This window comes from Melanerpes formicivorus, unplaced genomic scaffold (assembly GCF_026170545.1).
Source record: "Melanerpes formicivorus ecotype bairdi unplaced genomic scaffold, bMelFor1.0.p_v2 SCAF_53, whole genome shotgun sequence".
NCBI classification, from domain to species: Eukaryota; Metazoa; Chordata; class Aves; order Piciformes; family Picidae; genus Melanerpes; species Melanerpes formicivorus.
The window spans coordinates 4,047,783-4,075,186 of record NW_027142405.1 but is presented as its reverse complement, the minus strand read 5'-3'; the positions used below and the strand labels follow the sequence as shown (position 1 = coordinate 4,075,186).

At 41.6% G+C, this 27,404-nt stretch overlaps 1 protein-coding gene across 1 annotated transcript in view; it reads right to left on the bottom strand.

Moving 5' to 3' along the window:
• Positions 1 to 27,404, bottom strand: part of CDKAL1 (CDK5 regulatory subunit associated protein 1 like 1) — a 489,452-nt gene that overhangs the window by 134,024 nt on the left and 328,024 nt on the right. The window contains exon 12 of the mRNA XM_068160857.1: positions 6,062 to 6,242. Coding sequence (XP_068016958.1) covers positions 6,062 to 6,242 — 181 coding nt within the window. The remainder of the gene's footprint in view (positions 1 to 6,061; positions 6,243 to 27,404) is intronic.

The window sequence follows — 27,404 nt, the reverse complement described above, 5'->3', positions numbered from 1 at the left end:
ATGGAATTAAAGTATTCTGATCCTTTGCAATACAGCTAAAGATAAAATCCCTACCAGACCTGTCTAAATCACATGCTCTTATGTTGCTTATTAAAATGGTTTAGTTGATTAGATGGTTTTGGGTGATAGGTTGGACTTGATGATCTAGAAGGGCTTCTCCAACCTGGTTAATTCTGTAAAACAGAATAGACTAGAATCTGTAATTTCAGTTATGCAAGTTTCAGCATGATAAATTGTAAGATTGACTACAATAGGGGAATTGAGAAATTCAGATTATTGTCATTCCTATCAGTATCAGCAACAACAATCATAATACTAAACACTAAGAAACCTAAAATAGCATTTCATAGTTAACACACTTTGGAGTGACAACTTTCTACAGACAGCCCTTTGGAGATAACAAGCATAAAATTGGTGGATAGAATTGGGGTGAGAGTCAAGAAGAACAGATTTTTTTTGGGAAGCATTTAAGCTCTGAACAACATCTTGAATTGTTTGTCATGTAGATGACTCAGTATCACTGCAATTGCTTCTTGACAAAAAAAGTAGTCATGTCCAGTTTTACTTCACTGTGGTCTAACTTTTCTCTACACTGGAGACAGCATTTCTGGTAAGCATAATCTAATTGATGGTTATGAAATGATGAGACCATTTACACAGATGTCTGATTCTCCATGGACATTTTTTTCTCCCAGAGAAATGAGAAAGGCCTGCAGCCTTAACTGTCTTTTATGAATTTATGGTGGCAGAACTGTCCATCTGGATTAGTGTCATCTGCCCTTTTAGAAAAATATCAGTGCCTATAAGGCTTTCAAAGATAAATTATCTATGTAAAGGGAAGACTCCATGTTGACATAGTGCTATTTTTTTACTAGTAAGATAAACTCAAATGAGGGCTTACTCCAATAAGGCAATTATATTTACAGCTTTCATTAAAAGTATCCATTAAAAATGTGAATGCAGTAAATATTACTACACTTCATAGACCACAGTCTATTCCTAAAATTCAGAAGGCCTTTCAAAAAAGGGCTAACCTAAAAGGAACTGACAGGCCAAATACAGCTATTGCAGCTGTGGTACTTTGGCAGAATCACTGAAGCTGTCTCATAATACAGTTAGAGAACTGGACCTCACTGAAGTGGAGCAGTTTGCAAACAGCAATCTGTCCATTGCAGCACTGCAAAGCTGAGGCAACACAGCAAATACAGTCCTTACTAAAAAAGAACAAGAATAAAAATTGTCAAATAATTTTCTCACTGATTCAGCATCTATAGTTAAAAACATATAGCCAAAACTCTTTTCATAGAAGGAAACCCTACCAACATATCCAGATCCTGCAAAAGCACCAGCTCACAAGTTCAGTTTGGTAATACAATATACCACATGTATATTCAGGTGCTTGCATGTAATGCTTGTATCTCACTTTATGTGCTGCTTCTTCTGCTGTGCAAATGCAATAAAATAAAGTCAGTAAGGATGCATAACATGGCTAGTAACATGCTAATTCCTTCTCCAGCCAGAGAAACACATGCAAGTTACTCTAGGTAAGGAATAAGAAATAAAATGCCTGTTTGTTCATGGTAATGCAGGAAAGACCATTATCTGCTTTCTAGAAGTAAGGTGAATGCAAAACATAAGAGACTAGAACAACCTTTCCTTACTCTGTTGGACTAGTTACTCTCCATTTCTACAAAGAGATAAAAGACCAAAGGATCTCACAATAGGATTTTAGAAGGACTACAGAGAAAAAAAAAAAGAGAGAGAGAGAGAGAAAAAAAAAATCTATTAATTATAGATTTTCATCAGCACTGGCTTAGAGGGCCACACATTCTTTGAAGGTTCTAATTCACTGAAAGCAATAAGTGCTACAAGTAAGAAGAATGTAAAACTGGGTTAAAATGACACCACCATTTTCCAAGTAATACTCCTAACCACAGAACAGCTAATGTTCTTTTAATAATTCAGCTCATCACATATTGTCTTCCCATGGCACTCAGTTAAACAGAAGAGGGTAAATTAACTGAAGCTATTTGCACCTCCTGTGAAAATGGTGTGCTTAAACATTTGTGGATGAAAGAACACAAAACAGAAACATGATTTCTAAGCTTTCTAGCTTCCAAAAATTATGGTTCTACAATTTTTTAATTTACAAAGGTTTGCAAAAAGCACTTGAAACTAATACAAATATTTCAACAATGTGAGCTGGTCACACTAAGCAGGCTATTTCAACAGCAGCTACTTAAATCTGGAAACTCATGTCCCATCATGAGATAGCCTACAAGAGATGAGCAGTCATTGCTCAAGATGTACTTCTCTAAACAATGAACTGAAGAAGCCAAATATTATTCCATTTTGTGTCTTCAGCAGTTGACACATTCTCTGTGTGTCATGGGTTTATACCGCCTGTTTTGCTCCAACACAGAGGCGAGGAAAAGTAATACAAAAGAAAGAAAGAAAGATAGAGAGAGAGAAAGAGAGAAAGAAAGAGAGAGAGAGAGAGAAAGAGAGAGAGAGAAGAAGAGAGAAAGAGAGAAAGAGAGAGAGAAAGAGAGAGAGAGAGAGAGAAAGAGAGAAAGAAAGAGAGAAAGAGAGAAGAGAGAGAGAAGAGAGGAAAGAGAGAAAGAGAGAAAGAGATGAGAAAGAGAGAAAGAGAAGAGAGAAAGAGAAAGAAGAGAAAGAGAGAGCGAAAGAGAGAAAGAAAGAGAGAGCGAAAGAGAGAAAGAAAGAGAGAGCGAAAGAGAGAAAGAAAGAGAGAAAGAGAGAGAAAGAAAGAGAGAAAGAGAGAGAGAAAGAGAGAGAAAGAGAAGAGAGAGGAGAAAGAGAGAAAGAGAGAGAGAAAGAAAGAGAGAGAGAAGAAGAAAAGAAAGAAAGAAAGAAAGAAAGAGAGAAAGAGAGAAAGAGAGAGAAAGAGAGGAAAGAGAGAGGAGAAAGAGAGGAAGAGAGAAAGAGAGAAAGAGGAGAAAGAGAGAAGAGAGAGAAAGAGAGAGAAGAGAGAAAGAGAGAGAAGAGAGAAAGAGAGAGAGAAGAGAGAGAAAGAAGAGAGAAGAAAGAGAGAAAGAAGAAAGAAGAAAGAAAGAAAGAAAGAAAGAAAGAAAGAAAGAAAGAAAGAAAGAAAGAAAGAAAGAAAGAAGACGAAAGAAAGAAGAAAGAAAGAAAGAAAGCAATGAACCCGACCCCCAATCCAGGTTGGGATAAAGAATTGAGATTAAAAAAGTTTAATATAATGAGATAATACCAACACAATTAGCTTGCCTATTGCAGAAAAAGCATAGCAAAATGCAGAAAGCAGTAGAAGCAGCCAGTGAACTAAACCCCAAACCAGTGAGCTACCCCTACATCCCTCCCCATGGAAGAGAGAAACACCCAAACCCAGAAGCTGAAAGCAGCAACCAGAACAGAAAGCCTCTCATGTTTTAGTCTGAACTTCAAGCCCTATAATACTTTGCTCCAGGCAGCACTTTAATTTTGAAGCTGGCAATGAGGCAGGATAGTTCTGAACAACAGGGGCAGATTTCAATTCAACCAATGACACTATGAAATTTAGTGGGTACATACTGAGAGTAGGTAGAAAAGCTTTGTTTAAAATTTCACGTCATAGATCCATAGAATTGTTTTGGTTGGAAGGTGTCCTGGTTTGGAGCAGGACAGATTGCTCTATTGCTCCAAAAGGGGCAAAAAGAATAACACTCACACAAATGGATTGAATAGTCATGGAAAGTTTACGTGGAAAAGCAATTAACATACTACAAAAACTACGAAGCGCAGTGGCAAGCATCGCAAAGCATAGCAAAGTTCCTTTACACCAGACCGAAAGCCCAATGCTTCCCTTCTCCCTGTGTGGGGTTCACCCAAAACCCCAGGGCTCTTTCTTCCCCCTGCCCCTTGCTAGGCTGGTTCAAGCAGGCTAGGCCTGAACTGCATCCTCCCTCCTCCCCCCCACCTCTTTATCCTGGCATTAGCCTTGAACAGGCCAAGACTGCATGGGGGGTGGGGGGAAGTTACCCAGGCCAAAGAGGACTGGGATACTCCTCCATCGATACCAGATAAGAGAGAGAGTCTCTCTCCCAGGGGAGCAGAGAAGGAAGAAAGACAATAACTTTGCAGGCAAATTTATAAGGGGTGGAGGATTTATGGGTAGAAATAAAGTATTTTCTATGTCCACCCACTGGGCTGGACACTGCAGACACTGGAGGTCTCAAACACTGTGGTTTCTTTTTTGGAGGCACCCAGCCTAAATGGCCATAGGAGGGATCTTAGAGATCATCTACTTTCAACTTCTCTGCCATGGGCAGGGATACTTCCACTAGGCTAGCCTGCTCAAGGCCCCATCCATCTTGGCTTGAAGCCTTCACAACGCCTCTGCTATCTGTATGTCCACTTCAAATACTAGGAAGCAGCTACAGGGTCTCCCTGGAACTCTCCCTTCTTCATGCTGAACAATCCTAACTCTCTCAGTCAGTAACACAGTATAACTAAGGTTGGAAGAGACCTCGAGGATCATCGAGTCCAACCTATCAACACAGACCTCATGATTAGACCATGGCACCAAGTGCCATGTCCAATCCCCTCTTGAACATCTCCAGGGATGGTGACTCCACCACCTCCCTGGGAACCACATTCCAATGACGAACGACTCGCTCGGTGAAGAACTTTCTCCTCACCTCAAGCCAAAATCTCCCCTGGCACATCTTGAGACTGTGTCCTCTTGTTCTGGTGCTGGTTGCCTGGGAGAAGAGACCAACCCCCTCCTGGCTACAACCACCCTTCAGTTAGTTGTAGAGAGCAATGAGGTCTCCCCTGAGCCTCCTCCTCTCAGGGCTAAACAATCCCAGCTCCCTCAGCCTCTCCTCATAGGGCTTGTGCTCAAGGCCTCTCCCCAGCCTTGTTGCCCTTCTCTGGACACGTTCAAATGTTTCAATGTCCTTCTTAAACTGAGGGGCCCAGAACTGGACACAGTACTAAAGGTGTGGCCTAACCAATGCAGAGTATAGGGGCACAATGACTTCCCTGCTCCTGCTGGCCACACTATTCCTAATGCAGGCCAGTCTGTCTTCATAGGAGAGGTACTCTAGCCCCCTGATAATCTTCATGGCCCTTCTATATAAGTGAAGTGAAACAAGTGCTCATATGTAGTTTTGACCTCGTGCTAGTGTACCAGGAATACATAAACTGAAAGAAACTTTGTGTTTGTTTTTAATGGATTTACATTGCTGGCTGACTTTCATACTTACACTGAAAGGATGTAGAAACATAATTTATGCCCATAATAATGAGATAATAATGAGCTGAATTACTGTACAGGCATCAGTCTTGTGTACTTCCTTGTCTTGAGATTCAGATTACAAAATATTACAAACTCCAACAGAGACAAATGCTGTGATTAGTGCTTATTTATAATCAAGTAAAACACAGGCAAATAGCCATCCACAGCCTGATTTTCTCATGGAAATTTTGAGATGGGCACACTGGGGGTCAGGAAGGGTTACACTTCTCATTCCAAAAACAGAAAGAAAGAAAAGATCTGAAAACTCAATGATTAAATGCTAGTTTCATCAATAGCCTTTAATATGCAGGCTGAAGGAAGCAGAGTTTATAAGCATTGTGTATGGAGAGTGTTGAGAAGAAGTTGCCTGCAAGTTTGATATCTGACAACTAAATCAGAGATTTCTGCTGTTCCATTATTAATACTCTGCATAATTATTCACAATAGTCTTGAGATTGCTAGTCACAAAGGTCTTAAAACGGTGAAAAAGGGAAAACAAAGTGTAATCAACCAACTCTTGGCATTCAATCAGCCATAAGCTGATGTAAAGAAGACCTGACTAGTAAAACCACAATTTTACTCTCTCTATCAATCTGAACAGTAATTTATATATGAAAATGTGCTCAGTTATCTGACTAACCTGTAAAGGCAAGTCAACAATCATTTCACTTACTGGACCGAAAACCCCCCACCTTTAACAGTAGCAAACTTCTGCAGAAAATCTACATTTTCATGCACATGCTTTATGTATTTAAAGACTGTACACTGTGTACAGTGGCACAAGAAAATGGATCTTACCACTGCAGCTGGAACTTGATGCATTTTCGCAGCCGGGGTTCCTGGGCGTGGGTAAAATTGATTAATAAACAAGCTGGGAAACCTGTACTGTTCTACAAGTTTCATTGTTTCTTGAAAATCTTCATCTGTCTCTCCTGGAAAACCACAGATGATATCTGTAGCAATTGTTATTCCAGGCACTCTGTAAAGAAAGGAGAAAGGAACACTGTACTGAGGGCATGTAAAAGTCTTCCTCCCCTAAAATCTAGTGTACATAGACTTAGAACTCTTCAATTTTACCCACAGAAATGGAAACCTAAAATTATCCTATGAGATTTTAATATCATTGCTTGGCAATGAAAAATGCATTTGGTTCTCAGCCAAGAGCACATGGAATAGAAGAAAGATATTGCAGCAAATACTGGATTATATATACATATATATATATACACACACACACACACACATATATATATATGGTATATGATTGCAACAGAGGAGTGAAGACATCTGGACCAACTCTTCCTTCATTTGAAATTCTAGATGATCAGCAGAGTTTGTAACTTTCTTGTGTTCTGATTGCTTCATCCACAAAATTTAAAACTAGAATTTGTAAACTATCTGATGTTTGGTAATGCTGCTATCAAAGCAGAACAGGATGTCCAAAAGAGGGGATTGGCATGCCTGTCAGATATCTCTCAGTCCCAAATTAATCTCTCAGTACTCCATAAAATCAGCCTGTGCCTTGTTCTAAAAGGAAACCAAAACTTCCAAAGGCACAGGCACTGAATTGCATCGGAGAAGACGAAAGGAAGATAGGTAGCATTTTCTCTACAACTCAACAGCTTGAAGAATCTTAGCTCCCATCTGCGGTAGAGAAGCAGTTTCCAAGGGAAGTGAAACCTCTGGAGCAGAGGAAGGATGCAAGATGGTGGCTTCTGACACCAAAAGAAAAGATCTTGCCCCACCTAAGGACTTACTATTCCAAAATAAATTTGTCTCCCTGAAAGTAGGAGAGAAGCAAGGTGCACTGACAAGCAAAGCATCTGGTCCACCTAAGCCCTAAACCATGCAAGACTACCAGGAAGAAGAGGAGAGCCACTGCCATCTCTCACTATGTGGGAGACACAGACACCCATCTGTCAACCTTACCAAACATCTAGAGATGTTTGCTGTCTGCCAACAGCCAGGACCCAGGCTGTTGTAGGGCTCATCCGACCCTCTGACTACTATTCCCTGCTGTTGTTTCATGCGGGCACAAATGGTACTGTGATTAAAAGTGACTACAGAGCTGAGGGGAGCAGTAGTCAAGGGCATGGGGGCTCAGGTGGTGTGGTCCTCAACTCTAAACACTTTTTTAATGAGGGTGACTAAGCAAGGGCACATGTTGCCCCAGGGATGTTGCAGAATTTCCCTCCTTGGAGATATTCAAAAGCTGCCTGGACATGGTCCTGGGCCAATTGGTTCTAGGAGGCCCCTGCTTGAGCAGGGTGGAGGTTTGGAGAAAATGACCTCCAGAGATCACTTCCAATGTCAACCCTTCTGTGATTCTGTGACATGGCTCAGAAAAATGAGTCCTAGTTGTCAACCAAGAGATTACTGCACAGTACTGACAGAGCACTCCATGGGACTCAGGAGATATGAACTCAGTTTTATAAATGTGACACTAGCCAGCTGGATGACCACTGCCCGATGAGAAACTGTGAAACCACAGCACTGTTTTATATTCAGCCTGCTTGTGTGAAGTGTGAATAATGACAAACCTCTTCCACAGAGAGGCAGAAACTAAGTCCTCAGAAGCACTCAGTGCTCCCTACTGATACGCATGGGACTCCTTCTAAAACACAGGGTTGATTCTACACTATCAGTAACAATGATGAGCTGGAGAACATATGATTTATGAAGAGAAGCAAGAACTCTATAAAGATATTGGTGGTATCTGACTTAAAGCTGGACCTGTTTCAAGTAGGGGGAATCCATGAGATGACTTCCAGAGATCACTTTCAACCCAAATAATTCCACAGTTTTTACATAGCTGACACAGACTCTTTTAGGGATGAATGGCACAATAACCACTCCCATAAGCAAAGCTCACACCTGAGCTTAAGAAAGAGTTCTCCAAGTCTGTCTCTACCCTAAAGAAAGGTCTGGAAGGCTTCTCTTCCCCTCATCAGAACTATAAATACAAATGCATGTAATACAAATGACATTTACAAAGCATTTGAATGGCCAATGAGAACTATAATTTGTTATTAGACAGTACATTACCACAGCAAAAATAATGCTGTGGTTACAGTGGGTGAAGAACTCAAGTTTGAACAGCTAAGAGAAAAGTGTCCTGCAACAATGAGCTCTAGTAGAACAGGGGAATCTGTCAGCAAGACTCAAGAAAGGGGAAGCAGAGAATATTTTGCTTAGTAATTTGATTAGGTGCAATATTAGAGCATGCAGAGCTTATATTCACCATAGCAGCCTTCATACAAACAGTACCTGGTAGTCAATATTTTTTGTGACTTTTCAGATTAAATTAGATTTTTATTTTATTATTGCCAATGATCTTATATTAAAGCAAATGTGTTGGCCTCCTTTTTACCTGTGCTTCCACCTGTGCTCAGGCTGGATGTGAGGAGGAGGTTCCTCACCATGAGAGTGGTGAAGCCCTGGAATGGGTTGTCCAGGGAGGTGGTTGAGGCCCCGTCCCTGGAGGTATTTAAGACCAGGCTGGATGAGGCTCTGTCCAGCCTGACCTAGTGTGGGGTGTCCCTGCCCATGGCAGGGGGGTTGGAACTAGATGATCCTTGTGGTCCCTTCCAACCCTGACTGATACTATGACACTACTATGATATAGTTAGGTGCACTGGAATTTACTAGCCACTGGAATTTATTAGACATTGTATTTTTAAAGTATTTTTTCATCTTTTCCTTATGAAAAATCCTCACAAAAAACTAACAAAAAACTCAGAAAAACCAACACAAAACAATGCAAAGAAACAAAAAAAAAAAACCACCAAAAATTCTCAAACACATTCTTTCAATGAAGTTAAAACATAGCATTTGAGAGACAAATCAAAACTTGTATAAACCTGAACATTTTCAAGGACTTGGTTCAATAATTGTAAGTGGGAAACAAGCAGAATACTGCAGAGAAGAGCTGCATCAGGGGAAGTTTAGGCTTGAGGTGAGGAGAAAGTTCTTCACTGAGAGAGTTGTTCACCATTGGGATGTGCTGCCCAGGGAGGTGGTGGAGTCACCATCCCTGGAGGTGTTCAAGAGGGGATTGGACATGGCACTTGGTGCCATGGTCTAGCAGTCATGAAGTCTGTGGTGACAGGTTGGACTTGATGATCTTTGAGGTCTTTTCCAACCTCATTCATTCTATGATTCTATGATTCTATGGAAACTCCCCAGAGCTGTTGACCAAACAGCCTCCATTGCCAGTGCCTTAAGACTGCCAAACTGCAAGACATGAAGTTCTGCTTGGTATCAAGTAACAACCAAATTAGTCACCTTTAAGACCCAGTGAATAGAGAAGCTGTGCATTCTGCCCTGTGATTTTGTTCATATCACAAGTACCTTGGTGCAGGAATAGCAAGCTTATGGAATAAAAAAGGTACATTAATTTATAAATCAATATCACATAACATCAGCTGCCATTTCCCAGAACATGAACAGAACATTCATTACTCTTGACAAAACCATTATAATGAAGTTATTCTATCCATTTTAATGACACTATTCGCACCAGTCAAAGCATTTATTACCAATGGTAGGAGTAATACCATCCTTTATAAAGGTTTGGTTGTTTCTATAGCAACATGAATTATAAGGTCCAATCAAGCTAGATACAATAAAATATGCTCTTTTTCCCTGTAACACCAGTTGTCACTCAGTTAAAAGGAAATTACATATTTTAAAAATTCATAATCTCTAAAAATGTCTGAACTCCATTTGGTGATAAGGTGTTAATTATCTTAGTAATTAGATTTCTTCCTGTATGGAATTATTACACACAAAGAAAAACTAGAGTATGAAAAGAGAGTAAGGACCGCGGTGTATTCAGCAACAGCAATTAATTACAGTTCAATCCACTATGACTGCATAAAATGTGACATTGCATGGTGCATTTTTATACTGCTGCTGATTATATTGCTTGAAAAGTAGTTTCAGGAGGACGGCAAGAGATTTCACTCAGTAAAATCCCCTTACAGACAAACATCAAGCTCTCAGCCTTTCCGAAAGAGCTGATGAACAAAAATAAGTACAATTAGTTCCAGATGTGAAACGCAATTTCTCAATGAAAAAAACAAAGGGCAGGAAAAAGATACAATTGTGGAAAAATATAAACCACACATACAGCTAAAAATTAGAGACCTTTGCTCTGACAGTCTGAAAGAAAGCAGCACCAAATTCCTTATTGCCCGGATTCAGATGATGTTTAAGAAACTGTCCAGCTATGAAATATGCAAAATTACACAAGAACAATTTCTTGTGCATCAACCAATATTAAGATGTTTTCCAACACGACATGCAGTTTTATCTGTTCTGAAGTAAACAAAGGGGAAAAAAAACTGCTAAACATCCTCAGTAAGCATTTTGTAACATTTATTACATAAGTGCACTTACAGTAAGCCTGAAAATTCAATTGCTGCAAATGTTTTCTAGGGTCAGTAGAGAAGCTCCACAAGACATTGTTCAGTGAACCAAGAACACACAGTAGGCCTCAAGAAAGACAGAAGTATTTTCAGAAAGGAGGAAGTTACTTCAGACATACAGAAGTCTTAAACCACAAACCAGGGCTCCACAGAATCACAGTATCACCAAGGTTGGAAGAGACCTCAAACATCACTGAGTCCAACCCGCCACGACAGACCTCATGACTAGACCATGGCACCAAGTGCCACGTCCAATCCCCTCTTGAACACCTCCAGGGATGGGGACTCCACCACCTCCCTGGGCAGCCCATTCCAATGGCAAACAACTCTCTCAGTGAAGAACTTTCTCCTCACCTCGAGCCTAAACTTCCCCTGGCGCAGCTTGAGACTGTGTCCTCTTGTTTTGATGCTGGTTGCTAGAGAGAAGAGACCAACCCCCTCCTGGCTACAACCACCCTTCAGTTAGTTGTAGAAAGCAATGAGGTCTCCCCTGAGCCTCCTCCTCTCAAGGCTAAACAAGCCCTTACATTATATACAAGCCCTATGAGGAGAGACTGAGGGAGCTGGGGCTGGTTAGCCTGGAGAGGAGGAGACTCAGGGGTGACCTTATTGCTGTCTACAACTACCTGAAGGGGGGTTGTAAACAGGCAGAGGTTGGTCTCTTCTCCCAGGCAGCCAGCACCAGAACAAGAGGACACAGTCTCAGGCTGCACCAGGGGAAGTTCAGGCTGGAGGTCAGGAGGAAGTTTTACAGAGAGAGAGTGATTGCCCATTGGAATGGGCTGCCCAGGGAGGTGGTGGAGTCGCCGTTACTGGAGGTGTTCAGGAGAAGACTTGACAGGGTGCTTGGTTGCATGGGTTAGTTGGTTAGGTGGTGTTGGATGATAGGTTGGACGTGATGATCTTGAAAGTCTCTTCCAACCTGATTTATTCTATTCTATTCTATTCTATTCTAAACAATCCCAGCTCCCTTAGCCTCTCCTCATAGGGCTTGTGCTCAAGGCCTCTCACCAGCCTTGTTGCCCTTCTTGATGCTCCTTACAGCCCAGCTGACTGAGGTGGTCAGTCTGTTACAATACTTCTGAGTATAAAATGACTTCAAATGTGACAGTCATTTAAAACCCTCATAATCCTGACAAACATCTAGGAAGGCTGTGTGCATAAATCTTGCAAGATTTGTTTTCTCTGAAGACATACTATTGTCTCCATTCACTTAGCTTTAGAAACCAAGAAAAAGCAAAGTCCCAAGTGGACTCTCACTTGGAACATTTTACAAGAAAACAGTGGAATTTGAGGGGAAAAAATGATAACTAATTGAGGAATAATCAATGCTATGTATAAGATAATACAGATCTAATACTTCAGGTTTCTCAATGTTCTCTCCTTTGTCTCCCTCTATATAACTAAATCTGTGATCTGCTCAAGCAGATTCATGCTCTGTTATCCTGAACCAGAGAAGCAGTACAGTCATCATCATCACCCTGCACCATTCTGATCATCCAAAAAGAAGCAACTACATCATCTTACAGTAAAGAGGTGTCCATTTGGGTGTGATGCTGTAAGGACCAGCACACCTAGAAATGATCACCAACAAGTGCTGAGGAGACAGATAGCCAAAACCTCACAGAAAGAAGGAACAAATGTGCTCAACAGGACACAGAAGAAATGCACCATCTTACACTGTACCTGAAGAGGAACCAACTCAGCCTCTTGGGCCAGAGAAAAAAAGTGTTCCACCTCCCAGAGGAGTGGCTGATACCTAGAAGTAAAGTTGTGCCTAAAGAACATGGTGTGAGCAACTATGGCCCCAAGAATTGCCTCCTCGCAGCTGAGTAAGGTCTAAACAAATCCAGAAGAATAAATCAGTCTGAGGTGAGCTTGGGGCTACTATAGCTAATTCCTGGAGCTCTGTTTACTCAGGTATCTCTGTTGCATATTACTAATTAGTAAGCTGTGCAGGCATACCCTCATGGTGACAAGTTTCCTGCTCTTTTGTGCCCAGGGGGCTTAGTTACCAATGTCACAGACAACAGAACCTTGACTAGCAGTAACAGGGACATATAGCAGATATCACAGTGACAGTTACCACAGACCAATTCACCAACAGAGGGAAGTGACAGAACTCTTGATGGAAGGAAGTCAGAAGAGCATGTCAAAATTCTTGGCCATTTGATTTATGAAGGAGAAAAAGGTGTCAAGCTGCCAAAAATAAAATGGTAAAGAGCCTTCTATTTGGTCTGAGAAAACTAGTAGCAAAACCAGGAAACTTGCTAGGGTTCAGGGGTTACGTGGATCGTTTCATGTGGCTTTAGTTACAGAAAACATTTCCTTTAGCAATAATCATTAAAAACCAAATGCATACTCAAGGAAGAAATTATGCAAAGGAGCTGAAATTCATCAGCACCTTCACCTACTCATGTGACCACTTGAAATTCTTCTGCATGATCACATATTCTTCCCACTTCCCTTTCAGCAATTAAGATGTAAATCCAGCAGTGACTTAAAGACACCACCTCACTCTGAACTGAGATACCCCACATCCACCCCTCCCAGTATAAGAAAATACTGGATTAGAATAAGTACCTTTATGAATAAATTTAAAACACTCTTATGTTCTTAGAGTACAAGAACTGCCTGTAGAGTAACTAAGGTCAAACCAAAAAATGTGATGACCTAAGCAACTTCTTGATTCCTAAATTAGAACTTTGCATTGAAAATGTTAAGGGGAGGGGGGAGAGGGGAAGGGGGGGGAAAGGGGGAAAGTGGAATTCTTGTAAAAATAAAACCAGTCTTATCTCAAATGTTATTTCAGCCTCATATGTTATTTTACATTATAGAACCTCTCTGCAGTATATGCCCATTTAGGGAACCTGCAAAGGAATGAATGGATGAAATAATCTGAAGGTATGTAAGAGCTGGTCTTTAAGCATATTTATAGAACCTAACAGGCATCTCACATGCCATTTTGTGTTGGTGATGAAGGTGATGCCTGTATTTTCCCCATGGCCACACACATGGACAGTTGTCCAGAAGCCCCTTTTGCGCCCTCTTTTTTTCTGCACAAGGCCTAGCCTTGTGGGATTTCTGATTTGCTCACTGAGATGTTGCAGGAACTGGAGCCAGCACAAGAGAAACAGACTGCTCAGCTGGAAGCACTGCCTCTTTCAAAGGCTAGTAACAACATGAAACTTCACACTGCCTCTCTCTTGACTATATGGAGATTAACCTGAGAATGAAGCCATGGGAAGATCCCCACACTTTCAGGAAGGGATTCAGCCTACTTCTGATCTGAAAACATCCTGCACTTATCTCTGTGTTATGAACAGAGCACAGCACAATACACTTCTAATTTAAGTGTCTGGAATTAGGGAAGCAAACCTGGACATAACTTCTGAAGCAGGCAGTTTCCCATCTTTTTCAGTTTATCATTTACCCTAAATTATGCAATGGATGTGCAGACTTTAATAAATGGATATCCACTGACAATGTTTTTCTTAGCAATCTTTTCCAGATGTGTTTAAAAGAAGTCCAGGATGTACAAGTTCAAAACCTCTGCAGTAGAAAAAAGAGCTCTTTTAAACCCTCCTATCAATTGCTCGACTGATTTACACATGGATTGGAACTGGAAAGTACCTCAGTTCAACGACAATCAACATTTCTGTCTGAAGCCTTTTAAATTGTAACAGAGCAAGCCTCACAACTAGATCCAAACTATCATTTGGTAACACTGCTTACCCAAACTCAGCTCAGTATATCATTGAACATAAGTAGTTAAGAAACTGGTGTAAGAAAACAAGCAGTGCTATCATCTTCACCACAGAACTTCTGTTATTAAGTCTTATGTGAAATTCTATTTAATGCTGCCTTTTCTTTTTCCAGTGTTCAGTTGCTCTAGACATATAATGATACAGAACTTACCAGGACAACTAGCAGGAGATTTTGCAACTAAATGTAGGATATGCACAGAAGATCCAACCACAACTTCTAAAGAAAGACATTTAAAATACTACTATAAAATTTAGCAATAGAAGAACTGGTGGAGACTGTCCTCAGGAGCCCCAGACCCCTGAGGCCCCAGAGTAAGTCATGATAAAGGATGAGTTTGCCTTGCTTGATGAAGACTGGCATCAGTTAAGCAATCTGGACATCCATGGGGCCTGATGGGACGCACTTATGGGTGCTGAGGAAGTTGGTGGAAGTCATTGCTAGGCCACTCTCCATCACCTTTGGTAAGTGCTGGAGAACAGAAGAGGTGCCTGAGGACTGGAGAAAAGCAAACGTCACTGCAGGCTTCAAAAAGGGAAAGGAGGACCTGGGTAACTATAGACCACTCAGCCTCATCTCCATCCCCGGAAAAATGATGGAACAACTTGTCTTCAGTCCTGTCTCTAAGCATATCAAGGATAAGAAGGTCATTTGGAGCAGACAACATGGTTTTTCAAGGGGAAGTCATGTTTCATTGACCTGGATGAGGAAACAGTGCACTGTCAGCAAGTTTGCTGATGACACAAAACTGGGAGGAGTGGCTGACACACCAGAAGGCTGCGCTGGCATTTTATGAGACCTAGACAGGCTGGAGAGTTGGGCAGGGAGAAATTTACTGAAATACAAGGACAAGTGTAGAGCCCTGCATCTGGGAAAGAACAACCTCATGTACCAGTATAGATTGGGGACTGACCTGTTAGAGAGCATTGTAGGAGAAAGGGACCTGTGGGTCCCGGTGGACAGAAGGATGACCATAAGTCATATAATATGCCTACTGTAGGTGATCCTGCTCTGGCATGGGGGTTGGACTAGATGATCTTTTGAGGTCTCTTCCAACCCCTAACATTCTGTGATTCTATGAAGTATAAACAGTAAGACAGAACAGACATTTCACAGACTGCAACAGAATCTAAAAGAACAGAGGGATGACAGGATATTGGAGCGAGCATGGCCAGGGAGTCACACCTCAGTAAAAGAAATAATATAAAAGCAGTATGCAATTCCACTCTTCTATAGTTAGTATTAAAATATTTGACTTCAAGCTTTGTTTAAGCCTGAGAGACCTTATGTTTGCTTCTATAAAACTGTCCATTAGATTGAGCTAACTGCAAAGATGAATTTACTGTGTTATGGTCGAATTTCTGTTAAAGCTGTAATAAGCTGCATTGGAAAAACCCTACATCCAATAGCATCAGATCACAAACACAATCACAAACCAAGAGAAAAGGATGAAAGCCGTGGCCTCACCTTCTAAAAAAGACAGTTGCTAGTCAACAAATACATATTTTTATATCATTTTTAAACCTGTTTTTCATATTAGTTATTCAGACCTTCTGTGTTGATTCCTTTCAGCAAATTTAGGCCTCCTTATGGTGCCCATATTCCTATCAAGTACAATAGCATGAGATTCCACCCTGGCAGGATACCTGCTAACATCTTTTATTCATGTACGTGTTCCCACTGCAAAGCAATTACATTATTTCAAATATTTAAGGCGCACTTTATTAATGCCTAACACAGCTCCAGGTTGTTTCACAAATCAGTTCTCCTTCACCTCGCCGTTTGCCTGCATCAAAGTGAAGATAACTTTGTTGTTACTGCTTGTAAAATTCTGTAATGGCTCAATTTGTAAGTTGTGTTCCTTATTTAATTTCACTTGCCTGTTGAAACACTGAGTACTAGCAGACGTTTAACTAAGCCATGTTTTGTTTATGTGTGTAAAATGTATAATTTTCAGACTTAAAAAAAAAAGACATTGTTTTCATGGCTTGGATCCTATCTCTCTGAAACTGATGCCTAAAACATAACAAACCAGACGAAGAAATTGCAATGCCATATTGTTTATACATTGGGTTTTTGTTAAAAGAGACCCAAAGAGACAAACAAAACCCAGACATGACCACAGAGAAACCTCCAGGGCATGGCTTCAGAGTATCTTTCCAGATTACTCTGAAGAAGGGTGTATGCACATACACACATGGGAGAATAATCGTTAAGACCATAAATCCTGGAGGTGGCTCACAGTGAAACACTACAAATTTCAAGGGTAGCAGCTTGCACTTGCAGCCCGCAAAGCCAATCAGATCCTGGGCTGCATCAGGAGAAGTGTGGCCAGCAGGTCGAGGGAGGTGATCCTCCCCCTCTACTCAGCCCTGGTGAGACCCCACCTGGAGTACTGTGTCCAGTTCTGGAGCCCCTATTACAAGAGGGATATGGAGGTGCTGGAATGTGTCCAGAGAAGGGCCACAAGGATGAGCAGAGGGCTGGAGCACCTCTCCTATGAGGACAGACTGAAGGAGTTGGGGCTGTTCAGCCTGCAGAAGACAAGGCTCCGAGGTGACCTAATTGTGGCCTTCCAGAATCTGAAGGGGGCCTACAGGAAGGCTGGGGAAGGACTTCTCAGGATCTCAGGTAGTGATAGGACTAGGAGGAATGGAATGAAGCTGGAGGTGGGGAGATTCAGGCTAGATGTGAGGAGGAGGTTCTTCACCATGAGAGTGGTGAGACCCTGGAATGGGTTGTCCAGGGAGGTGGTTGAGGCCCCGTCCCTGGAGGTATTTAAGACCAGGCTGGATGAGGCTCTGTCCAGCCTGATCTAGTGTGGGGTGTCCCTGCCCATGGCAGGGGGGTTGGAACTAGATGATCCTTGTGGTCCCTTCCAACCCTGAATGATACTATGATACTATGAAATTGCACATTAAGCCTAGCTTGACAGATACAGTCACCACAGGCATTCTGATGTTTGCATCCCACACCTTACAGAGCACTGATGGGTGCTCACAGTGGTGATTCCCAAAGGGAATACATTAAACCTGAGCTTTTTGATCTGCAACAACCTTTTACTGATTTGTAAGTCCAGCTTAAGATGTGGACTTTGAAGCCATTATTGGGTTTGCTGAAAGTAACCTTAAGGGAACTACAGAAGAGTAGCAGCGCTCAAGATGCACAGTCCAACAGCTCTCACTTTAACTGAGTGACAATGGGTTTTTTTTGTGACTGTTCTTTTTTAAGCCTACCGCTTGCACCCAAAAGAGCTCCTTTAGAAACTGGGCTGAATGACACCTGAAGGCAGCTAGGAGACCTGATTTCCAGAACTGAATCTGAGAAGGCACAGTTATGGGGGACTCTGTGTGAGAAGGAACTGGGTCTGTCCTTGTTATTGGTGAATAGTGACCTAGATAAAAAGTGTAGTTCATAATTAGCATGGCTCACTGCCTGAGGATGAAAGTACAACCAGTTTTACTCTCTTCAAACAATTACAGTGAAGGCTCCTAGAGTTCCTCCTAGATGCAGCACAAATGTTTTATAAGAAACATTATCATACTTGCCATTATTAATTTTCTTAAATGAACAAACAGTTAAGGCTTGGATTAGCTTTATTCAAATATAAGGTGCTATACTCTTCCCATAAAAATTAAACATTTTACAGAACTTCATTACAGATTTATAACTCCAGATCATCATTGTGTCATGATTAAAAAATGAGCGACTTAAAGACAAAAAGCTCAACATCCTTAAACTTCATTTCCATTCAATCTCTAATAAATACCATCTGCTGTGTACTTTAGGGATATAATACCCGTCAAAAACTCAGCCGTATTATGAGAGCCGGCACCAAGTTGATCTGAAATGCATATTTGAACAGATGTGTTTAAATTACATCTCTCCGTCTATCCACACGCATAAATTCAGAATAAGCATGTGTTGATTTAAAATGCATAAAAAAGGGATTTGGAGATGCATCAAAAGTGAACAGCATCTCAATGGATCAAGGCTCGCATTACTAAAGGTCATCACTAAAAATAAAGTTTGAATTCATTAAGGCTTGCACCAGAGAACCGTTCTTGGGAACCGACTTAATGTTTGCTGCACTAAAGGAGCCATGAAAGTACACTAATTTTCTGTGACCCTTCACTGTTTAACATCAGAGCTGTCAGGCTGGTCAGAAATAATAGGATGTCAGCCATGAGTAGCTGAGAACATGATATACTTTTTCTCAGACTGACACAATGCTTATTACCCATACTGAACATCTTGGGCTCTGAGGACCCATCCATGTCTGTTCCAGTGACAGTCATCTAGCTCTTCATCTGACACAGAAAGCAGGCATATAAAACAAAATAATTAACATGCCTTTTTGGCATGATGAAACCAAATGGAAAAAAAACTGCAAGCAGTGCTCCATGAACCAATGCTAATTAAAAAACAATTGAAAAAAAATCATCTTTCTGAACTTGCATTTTTCACCCTCCGCAATCTACAATCCTGTAATGTTTTGGGGACATCAAAGACAAGACAGATCAGGGCACAGGTCCACTCTACTGCTAGCAATGGGCAGCAGCAAAAGCCCAGGGAAGCATTTAAGATGCAGAGACCCTAGAACTCCTTTCTCATTCCAACAATTGGATTTTGTCAGAGAGGCATTTCTGTAGCCAGTAGCCTGAGATATACTTCTGCATTAACTGGTCCACTTTCCCCTTGAATCTAAACCCCTCCATATTATATCTAAACCCCTCCATATTATAAGCAGTAGGAAGAAAAAAAAATAAAGAAAAAAAAATCCTCTGAGCCTGCCACTTACTAATTCCCTTTGACATCCCTAATTGTTATGCTAGGAGAGACCAGCAATGACTCCATTCACCTTCTCAGTACTCTTCTTCACGATTTTATTGACCTCTGTTCCAGTCCCTCTCAATTAGTACTTTTCCAGACTGAAAGTCCCTAATTTCCTTGGTGTGATGGATCTGACATACCTCTGATAATTTCTGTTAGACTTCACAGTAACTTTTACCTTTTAAAGGTATCCTTTCTGAGAGGGGTGTTGACAGCACTTAACAATACAGGCACGAGATAAAAATATTTTAAGGTATTTATAGAATTCAGACAAATGGCTTGCCTTTGTTCATTTTTCCTTCAGGCTTGGGTTCATTTGTTTTCTAGTAAGCAGGTACCAAAATGTGATGGACCTTACACAAGAAAGAGACATGCCCATGACATTTGTTTGCAAGAAAATGCAAATACAGTATTGGTAAACTTTCCACACCTAGAGAAATGTTACACCCCAAACCATTACAATACACTACCTTTAAGACACCTATCTATTTTGGAAGCAGGATGCACAGGGACAGGAAACTGGTGAAAATCCCTTGTGCCCACTGTTAAATCCAGGAAAAGAGGACTCAATACTCCTGCTTTCCTCTGCTATGGGAAAACAGAAACTGCCAAATAAAAGGTCAATAAAATAAATTCTCTCCTCCATAGAGATACAACTGCTATGTGGAGTCCCACTCTACATGCTTCACAGGAGAAGCCTGGGATTACCAGCACATTGGTATCAGCATCTGCCTCTTTCTAAGGTATTACTGAAGAGAAATTCAGAAAAACATAACTGTCATGAGAGAAGGCCAAAAAATTGATATGCCATCTGAAAAAAAAGGCTGAGCAGAGAGCCATCTGAAAATGTCAAGGACTTTGCAGCTGATTTCAGCTGGATATTAAATAGTTGGGGAGCAATAGCCCTCTTATTAAATTACTTCCCGTAAGGTATGAAGCTGATGGGAGTGAATGACTTTCTGCAGAAACACACTGGCTAGGTGAAGTTTTAGAAAATAAATAAACTAGAACTGACAACAAAAACAAGGCCAAGCATGTTTCGAAGACTGGTCACAGACAGCAATTTAGGGTTGGGGTGAACAGAAGAAGCTGTCAGAAGTGTAGTAGTATGACAAGTTGGAAGACTTTAACAGAGACTTTAAGATCTCTTATCTGAAGCAGAACCAAGAATGGATGAAGAATCATAGAATGGCTTTGGTTGGAAGGGACTTTAGAGATCATCTATTCCAACTTCTCTACCATGGACAGGGACACCTCTCGACTAGACTCAGCTGCTTGAGGCCTCACTGAGCCTGGCCTTGAACACCCCCAGGGAAGAGGCATTGACAACCTCCCTGGGCAAACTATTCCAGAGTCTCATCACACTTATACTGAAGAACATCTTCCTAAGACCCAGTCTAAACCCACTCTCTCCCATCTTAAAGCCATTCCCCCTTGTCTTATTGCTAGACATTGTTATGAAAAGTCCCTCTCCAGACCTTCTGTAGGATGCCTTCAGGTATTGGAAGGCAGTGATAAGGTCCCACTGGAGTCTTAACCAAAACTGCCATTGGGCCAGATGTTTTATTCCAAGGTTTTTGTTCAGGCTTATGTATATGAAGAATTTCTGCAGTACAGGGAGAGAATAACTCCTGGAAAGACAGTGATTAAAACAAAGCAGATTTTGAGGAAAACATGCTCAGCTCATGGCAGTTGCCTCTCCCCCACCAGTCACTGACAAGTTTAAAAGAGATACAATTCTCTCACACCATAAAATGTATGAAAAATTTGGATGGGTGTTTTTTGTGGTCCTGTTCCTCTGCAAGAGATCATGGTATGAAAGGTTTGGCAGTTGCAAACATCTACATGGGAAGGGTTGTGGCTGTGAAGGAAACTGCAGTTAACAACACACGCATGATGTGCACTAAGTGTAACATAATCTCCTCCCCATTTTCAAAGTACCTAATGACATACCACAACTGTTGATGATCCAAAACACAGCAGCTTACATGCTACATGCTTATTGACCTAATACTTACAAGAAGTGTTGTTATAATTAAATATCAGAACCATAGATTCAAGAAAGACAGAGAGGCAGGCAGAGGCAAGGTTTCAGCAGCTGTAAGCAGTTTTCCTGAATGCTAGCCAGAGACATTTAAAATACAACTCATGTACTCTTATTGTAAGTAAAAAGTTTTACACCAGGCAGTTGTTGCTGTCCATTGCTATACATTACTGAACATGAGTTTTTCAGAGGCAATATCCCTCATGCAATGCAAAAGGTCTGATTTTCAGAGATGCTTCCTGCATAGGAGTGTAGAACATAACTACTTCTGAAAACAACAGGCTTTAAATGCCTGAGTATGCAAGCAAAGAACAATGGTGTACAAAGTTAACGTGGTATTTAGAGGATGGATTTTATTCCATGCTACAATGCAAAGGTGACAATGTGGTCTTAAAACTTTGGACAAAATGTTCAAGCATTGTGATGTGCTTGAAACACAATCCTATGTGGTCTCAGATTGACATTTTTGGAGGTAACATTTCAGACTCCCTAGCCTGAAATGTTGCTACTTCCCCATTAAGTCAAACCCCATGAAGTTAACTTTAAAGAACTCGGTGTACTTTACAAATGAAAATATGATATGCAACATAACTTGGATCACTGGGAAACAGAATAACTACTTTAAAGACATTATTAAGCTAATTTTCAAAAACTAGTCTGCATAAAGAATTGCTTGTGTAAAAAAATAATTGGAACAATATATAGAAGATGCTGGACATCACTGGAGTGATAGCACACAACAAATACTGTCTGTAGATCACTGTCTCATCTCACTCATGTTACAGGATTACTCTCCTATCTGTTTGGGCCACTGGGCAGAAAAAGAAAAATCATCAGGAAAACACTCTAAAGTCTCTGAGGTCTCTTTTCAGAAAGATAGTCCAAACTAACCAGGTTAGAAGCACAGAACTGTCAGGATTGGAAGGGACCTCAAGGACCACTGAGTTCCAACTGCCCTGCCAGGAACAGGGACACCTCACACTAGATCGGTTTGCTCAGAGCCACAAGCAGCCTGGCCTTAAAAACTTCCAGGGATGGGGTTTCCACCACCTCCCTGGGCAACCTGTGCCAGTGTCTCACCACCCTCATGGGGAAGAACTTTTTCCTGACATCCAACATGAATCCACCTGCTTCTAGTTTTGCTCCATTCCTCCTAGTTTTATCACTACCCAACATCCTAAAAAGTCCCTCCCCAGCTTTCTTGTAGGCTCCCTTCCGATACTGGAAGGCCACAATAAGGTCTTCTTGGAGCCTTCTCCTCCCTGGATTGAATCACCCCAACTCTCTCAGTCTTTCTCCAGGGTCTCAGGCACTTTGAAAATAATTTTCTATGTCTAGAATTATCAGCAATTCAAGCACATTTCTCTGCAAATGTCAAAATCAGTTTAGTACTTTGGGCTTAATGGAAGTAATTAGTATGTGCATTCCTTGAAGTTTCGAAGAAGAATGCTCAAATGCAAACATACAAACAGAAATACACAGACAAAACTTCATAAGGAAATCACAAAGTGAAAAAAAACCAAAACCTATTTAAATGTAGACTGTTAGTTTGTCAGTGACAAAACAATGCACATTTAACAGACATTGCTGCCTCAGGGATGCTTTTATCATTTTCCCTGTTTGGTTCGGAGAACGATTTCACTTTCAATGTGTCACTAAGTTGCAAATGCCTTAACAATTACAGCGACCATGGATTACAATGTCGTCAGCAGGACAACAGTATACTCTGTCACATTCAAAAAGTTTAAATGCTATGAAGGACTGCTGAACACATGTGAGTTCGAGGTGTCTTTTTCTGAAGGGCTCTGACAGGCTGTATGCAGCCTCAACTCTCAAAATCATTTGAGCAGTAGTTCTGCTGCCTCATGGTAGACTCCTTAAATGGGACAACCAAAGAGATTTCAGACAAACTTAAGAGCAATAGTGCACATCAATATGAGGAAAGATTGTGGCTCATGGCTTGGACCTCAACACTCTGTGGTGGATTAGGAACTGCGTGGAGGACTGAACCCAGAGAGTGGTGGTGAATGGTGCCACATCCAGCTGGCAGCCAGTCAGTAGTGGAGTCCACCAGGGATCAGTGCTGGGCCCCATCCTCTTTAATATCTTCATTGATGATCTGGATGAGGGGATTGAGTCAGTCATCAGCAAATTTGTAGATGACACCAAGTTAGGAGCACATGTTAGTCAGTTAGAGGGCAGAAAGGCTCTGCAGAGGGACCTCGACCGACTGGACAGATGGGCGGAGTCCAACGGGATGTCATTTAACAAGTCCAAGTGCCGAGTGCTGCACTTTGGCTACAGCAATCCCATGCAGAGCTACAGGCTGGGGTCGGAGTGGCTGCAGAGCTCCCAAACAGAGAGGGCCCTGGGGGTGCTGATTGACAGCCACCTGAATATGAGCCAGCAGTGTGCCCAGGTGGTCAAGAAGGCCAATAGCATCCTGGCCTGCATTAGGAATAGTGTGGCCAGCAGGAGCAGGGAGGTCATTGTGCCCCTGTACTCTGCTTTGGTTAGGCCACACCTTTAGTACTGTGTCCAGTTCTGGGCCCCTCAGTTTAAGAAGGACATCAAGACACTTGAATGTGTCCAGAGAAGGGGAACAAGGCTGGTGAGAGGCCTTGAACACAAGCCCTATGAGGAGAGGCTGAGGCAGCTGGGGTTGTTTAGCCTGGAGAAGAGGAGACTCAGGGGTGACCTCATTGCCCTCTACAACTACCTGAAAGGTGGTTGTAGCCAGGAAGGGGTTGGCCTCTTCTCCCAGGCAACCAGCACCAGAACAAGGGGACACAGTCTCAGGCTGCGCCAGGGGAAGTTTACGCTCAAGGTAAGAAGAAAGTTCTTCACTGAGAGAGTCTCATTAGTCATGGGAATGTGCTGCCCAGGGAGGTGGTGGAGTCACCATCCCTGGAGGTGTTCAAGAGGGGACTGGATGTGGCACTTGGTGCAATGTTCTAGTCATGGGGTCTGTGGCGACAGGTTGGACTCGATGATCCTCGAAGTCTCTTCCAACCTTAGCACTACAGTGATGCTGTGATAGCCCTCTATCTTTTTATGCCTCCCAAAGCAAATCTAAAGTGCAAATAAAATTTAGAAATGTAGAAAAGATAACTCAAACCACCCCAGCTATTTAAACAGATAACTGGCACGTGGGCACCTGAAATACTTATGGCTTGTATCTGTCACATTTCCCCCGTTGTGCAGTGGAGCAGACTCAATGTAAATGTGTTTCCACATTTTAAACAAGTAAAATAGGTGGAAAAGGCATCTTTTGAAGTTAGCAAGCTCACATTGTGGGGAAATAATTATTAAGGAAATCTGACACTGTGAGCAAGTTTTTCACTTGACTACAGTTGAAGGTTAAAAGAGAATTAGCACAAAATCAACAATATATTGTTATCACTGAAGAAACAGCAAAGATAAAATGAAAACTGTATTTTATGAAGAGGTCAAATATAACACAGCATTCCATTTACAGCAACAAAGCTCTCTAGAATCACTAAACTATTAAGATTGGAACAGGTGATATGTGAAAATTGTATTTTGGAATAAAGATTCCAGGTAAATTTCACAGCAGTGGAAGATTAATAAAGATGTAGCAGAGAAGAATAATGTGGTTTTTTGTATATGACTATATATAATTACATAAGAGAAAAAAGATTGCTGCCAGCTGGGGTAACCAAATTTATGTAAAGCACAGGAGAAAGACCTGAAGATCGAGGGAAATAGATTTTCTTGCATCTTGAAATAGCAAGTCAGAAGAACACAGCATATGCAGTGACAAAATACAGTGAGTCTGAGGTTCCCACAATTTGAAGATTAAGCAGGATGATCATCAGTGAAAAGGAAACAAGAACAAATGGAGCAAACCCCAAAAACTGGCATCACTCTTATATTGAGGAAACAGAAAATCTTAGGAAACCCCCAAAGAATTGGTAAAAGTTGACAAAGCAATACTCATGAAATTTTACACACGAGATGGAATGGAACTGAAAACTTCTGAAGACATAGAAGGACACCAGTGGTGTCCTCAGACAGGAATATCAAATGCAAGAGATCTGATAAAGAAAACAAAAATGGAAAACTTATATCACTAAAGATACAATTATAGAAATGGGGAGGGCACACTCTGCTAGCAAGACTGAGAGACGAAGCAAATGCCTGGGTTTTGTGAGGTTTTTTGGTGGTTCCCAGCATTCTAATCAGAGAATCACATTAAAATTTTCAGGATGAAGAAAACTCCCCAAAAGAAGTTTGCTGACTAACTTCTTACTCGTGTGCTACTACTGGAGCAGGCTTAAGCTGCAAAATTTAGCTAAGTTAATTTGGACTGTGGTTTGACAAAACCCCCAATCCCACAGAATTTAGGGAGAAAATACTCAGGCACTGTCATTTCAAGTTTCTGGCTCAGGGTTTGATTATCAGAAAGATGGGCTGTTTAGATGCAGGGTGCTTCTCTGTCAGAAAGTAAAGGCAGTTTATTTATTTATAAATGAATGTGCACCAGAAGACTTAAAAAAAAACAACCCAACACACACTTTGAGGCAAACAGAAGCCAAATCTATACCAGGTCAGAAATTACACTCTTGTTTCGAGGTAAAAACAAGCCAGAAATAAGGAAAATTTAACAGACTAAAGGAAGTTCTCTGTCACTGATGCACTCTGCCCTATGCTCTTCCTGCTTATTTTGCTCCTTTTCCTCACATGCATGTGCTTTGAGACAGACTAGACCGGTGATCTCCCAAAGTCCTTTTCAACAAAGATTTTTCAGTTATCCCATGGATCTGATAGTCACAACAGGTTTTGCCTTCTGGCAAAAGATTCTTTGGGATTTCTCTTGTATTAAAGTCTTCCATTTCTTCACTATAGTTTATGAATCCACTCCCAAATGGATGTATATGTCCTTAACCCTTTACTGTGATCTCTGCCTTCTAGCTCTTTTCTACACTTTTGTGTGCTCACTCTTTATCTGCTTTACGTCTTTCATTTTATAGAACCATAGAACCATAGGATTGTCAGGGTTGGAAGGGACCTCAAGGATCATCTACTTCCAACCCCCCTGCCATGCACAGGGACACCTCACACTAGATTGGGTTGCTCAGAGCAACATCCAGCCGGGCCTTACCTTTGAAAAATCACGATTGTAAAGTCTTACATTACTTTTAGCATATTTTTACTTTCATTCTGCACATTGGCCACAGCAACCCCATGCAGTGCTACAGGCTGGGGTCAGAGTGGCTAGAGAGCAGCCAGGCAGAGAGGGACCTGGGGGTGCTGGTTGATGGTAGGCTGAACATGAGCCTGCAGTGTGCCCAGGCAGCCAAGAGGGCCAATGGCATCCTGGCCTGCATCAGGAACAGTGTGGCCAGCAGGAGCAGGGAGGTCATTCTGCCCCTGTACACTGCACTGGTTAGGCTGCACCTCAAGTACTGTGTCCACTTCTGGGCCACTCAGTTTAGGAAGGATGTTGACATGCTGGAGTGTGTCCAGAGAAGGGCAACGAAGTTGGTGAGGGGCTTGGAACACAAGCCCTATGAGGGAGCTGGGGTTGCTTAGCCTGGAGAGAAGGAGACTCAGGGGTGACCTTATTGCTCTCTACAACTACCTGAAGGGAGGCTGTAGACAGGCAGATGTTGGTCTCTTCTCCCAGGCAGCCAGCACCAGAACAAGAGGACACAGTCTCAAGCTGTGCCAGAAGAGGTTTAGGCTGGATGTTAGGAAGAAGTTCTATACAGAGAGAGTGATTGCCCATTGGAATGGGCTGCCTGGGGAGGTAGAGTCACCATCATTGGAGGTGCAGGAGGAGACTTGATGGGGTGCTTGGTGTCATGGTTTAGTTGTTTAGGTGGGTTGGATTGGTTGATGGGCTGGACACGATGATCTTGAAGGTCCCTTCCAACCTGGTCTGGTCTATTCTATTCTATTCTATATGGACATTACATGCGAGCTGGGTTCTGGCTTACATATTGTACATAATTACATTCTGACTTTTCTTTTTACATGAAAAAAAGAATTAAAAAGTCTGTTGTTTTAGAAGTAGCAAGTCCAAACCTGCATTGTATACATTGTA